Source organism: Agrilus planipennis, unplaced genomic scaffold, assembly GCF_000699045.2.
Source record: "Agrilus planipennis isolate EAB-ADULT unplaced genomic scaffold, Apla_2.0 scaffold105, whole genome shotgun sequence".
Taxonomy (NCBI): domain Eukaryota; kingdom Metazoa; phylum Arthropoda; class Insecta; order Coleoptera; family Buprestidae; genus Agrilus; species Agrilus planipennis.
Genome location: NW_020438878.1, coordinates 258,642 through 260,654, shown reverse-complemented (window position 1 = coordinate 260,654; position 2,013 = coordinate 258,642). Strand labels below are relative to the sequence as shown.

General features: G+C 30.4%; 1 protein-coding gene across 3 annotated transcripts in view; it reads left to right on the top strand.

Moving 5' to 3' along the window:
• Window positions 1-203, top strand: part of LOC108737736 (general odorant-binding protein 83a) — an 8,669-nt gene extending 8,466 nt beyond the window's left edge. For 2 of the 3 annotated variants that reach the window (XM_025981438.1, XM_025981436.1), the window contains one exon: window positions 74-203. In XM_025981438.1, coding sequence (XP_025837223.1) covers window positions 74-91 — 18 coding nt within the window. In that variant the 3' untranslated portion in view covers window positions 92-203. The remainder of the gene's footprint in view (window positions 1-73) is intronic. The other variant, XM_025981437.1, reaches the window with a different exon arrangement.
• The last annotated feature ends 1,810 nt before the right edge of the window (window positions 204-2,013 follow it).

Here is a 2,013-nt window from a genome sequence, read left to right as displayed (position 1 = left end):
CCTTCTTAGCCTACCTTGGAGGACTAGATACCTACACTATAATTTTTCTACAAAATAATTTTATATTTTGCAGCATTACTTCCTGGTCTAATCTCTAACAAATTGAAGAATTTGTACCCCTAGTAAGAAAACCCAATTTTCCTGCAGAAGGTGTCGACATCTGTTGTTTCAGCAAATAATTAAATAAACATTATTGTAATTAATATTTTTTTACTTTTTAATTCCCATTCCGATGATTTGACGCAACAATTGTTTTACAAAAACTCGCTCATTATTTTTACTAAAATAAGTTACAAATATAAAATAAATTAATATAATGTCTGTTAAATACCCTAACCGAGGTTGATGTTTATTTATAAATTGGTTTACGGAAATTTAATTTTTACCTGAATTTTCTAATCGAAATCAAATAACACAATTTTAACCCAATATCCGCTTTACCTATGTAATTACCGGAAGATCCTTCCAAATGATAATGTTTTCCAGTTCATTTAATATTGATAGCATCCGGCATAATTTCCTCTACTAGAAGGAAATTACTGTTTCAGAAAATTAATGTTAACCAGCCCCCTACTTTCTCTTCAAGTTAAAAATAAGTACCTAAGCTACAACGCACTTGGACTATTTCAAATTGTTATTAAAGAAGTATGTTGCTTTACCAGTTAAAAAGATTTTGTAAATATACCAAAATTCCTGGATACAAATTTATTGTCCTTCCAAACAGGACACGTCAAGAAAGGTGAGAAAAAATTCTTCCAATTGTTTTAAATCTAATAACTTTCTGAATACTGATGAAATATATAAATACAGTCGAACTCGGCTATAACGAACGCTTGGTGTTAACGAAAGAAATTTAAGGAACAAAATTACAGTCTATTTAAACACGTGTTATTCATAAATGGATATAACGAACACATTTGTAAGGAACAGCCGGATTTAACGAACCGTTTTGAACGGAAATTAGCAGATCCGATCGGTTATAACGAAGTAGTGGTTCTCCGTAAGATAGATACAATTTCGAGTCTATTTAGGAAATATTGTTAGATATATTATAAATATTTATGTCAAATTGAAGTTTATCCAATGCCCCTGCCCGCCGGATGCGAACTGATATATTAGAGTATTTTATTCACAGGAGGCATTAGTTTTACACATTTTCTAGTACAATATCGAAATTTAATATAATTCCTAGGAAATGTATACATTTCCCAGGATATGTGTGTATTAAACAATCTTGGAAACAATATTTGATACATTTCCTAAATAACCTCGGAATTGTATACAATTCCTAGGAAACGTATACAATTCTGAGGCTATTTAGGAAATATTGTTATTTCATAAATATTTATGATAAATTGGAGATTATCCAATGCCCTTGTCCGCCGAATCCAAGCTGATATGTTAGAGTATTTTATTCACAGAAAGCATTAGTTTTATACATTTCCTAGTACAATATCTGAATTTCATGCAATTCCTAGGAAATGTATACACTATCTAGGATATGTGTGTATTAAAGAATCTTGGAAACAATATTTTATACATTTCCTAAATAACTTCGAAATTGTATACATTTTCTAGGAATTATATACAATTCCTAGATTTCATACATTTCCGGTGATATATATATATATTGTTCGGTCCTTGTTAATTGTATATAATCATTGTGTATAGTCATTGTATATATTTTTGTAATATTTAGAAGACGTGCTGTAAGTTAAGTTTTATATTTATATTAGTTTACGATAGTTGTTAGTTTGTACAAATTTTTATTATCACTTTGAAAAGATTTATTCATAGGCACGCCTGGGAATCTCTTTGAACTGGACATCAACAAACAGGGATGGTTCGCAAATGTACAATTACCTACTTTCACAAACTTTTGCAATCACCCGCTGTGTCGGCATCTTCTAATTCAAATTCAATATTTTTCAGAACCGAATGGGCGTTACCATCTCTGTTTGTCGAAGGGCGTACCTACCCCTCTATATGTATATATTAATTGTACCAATTCAT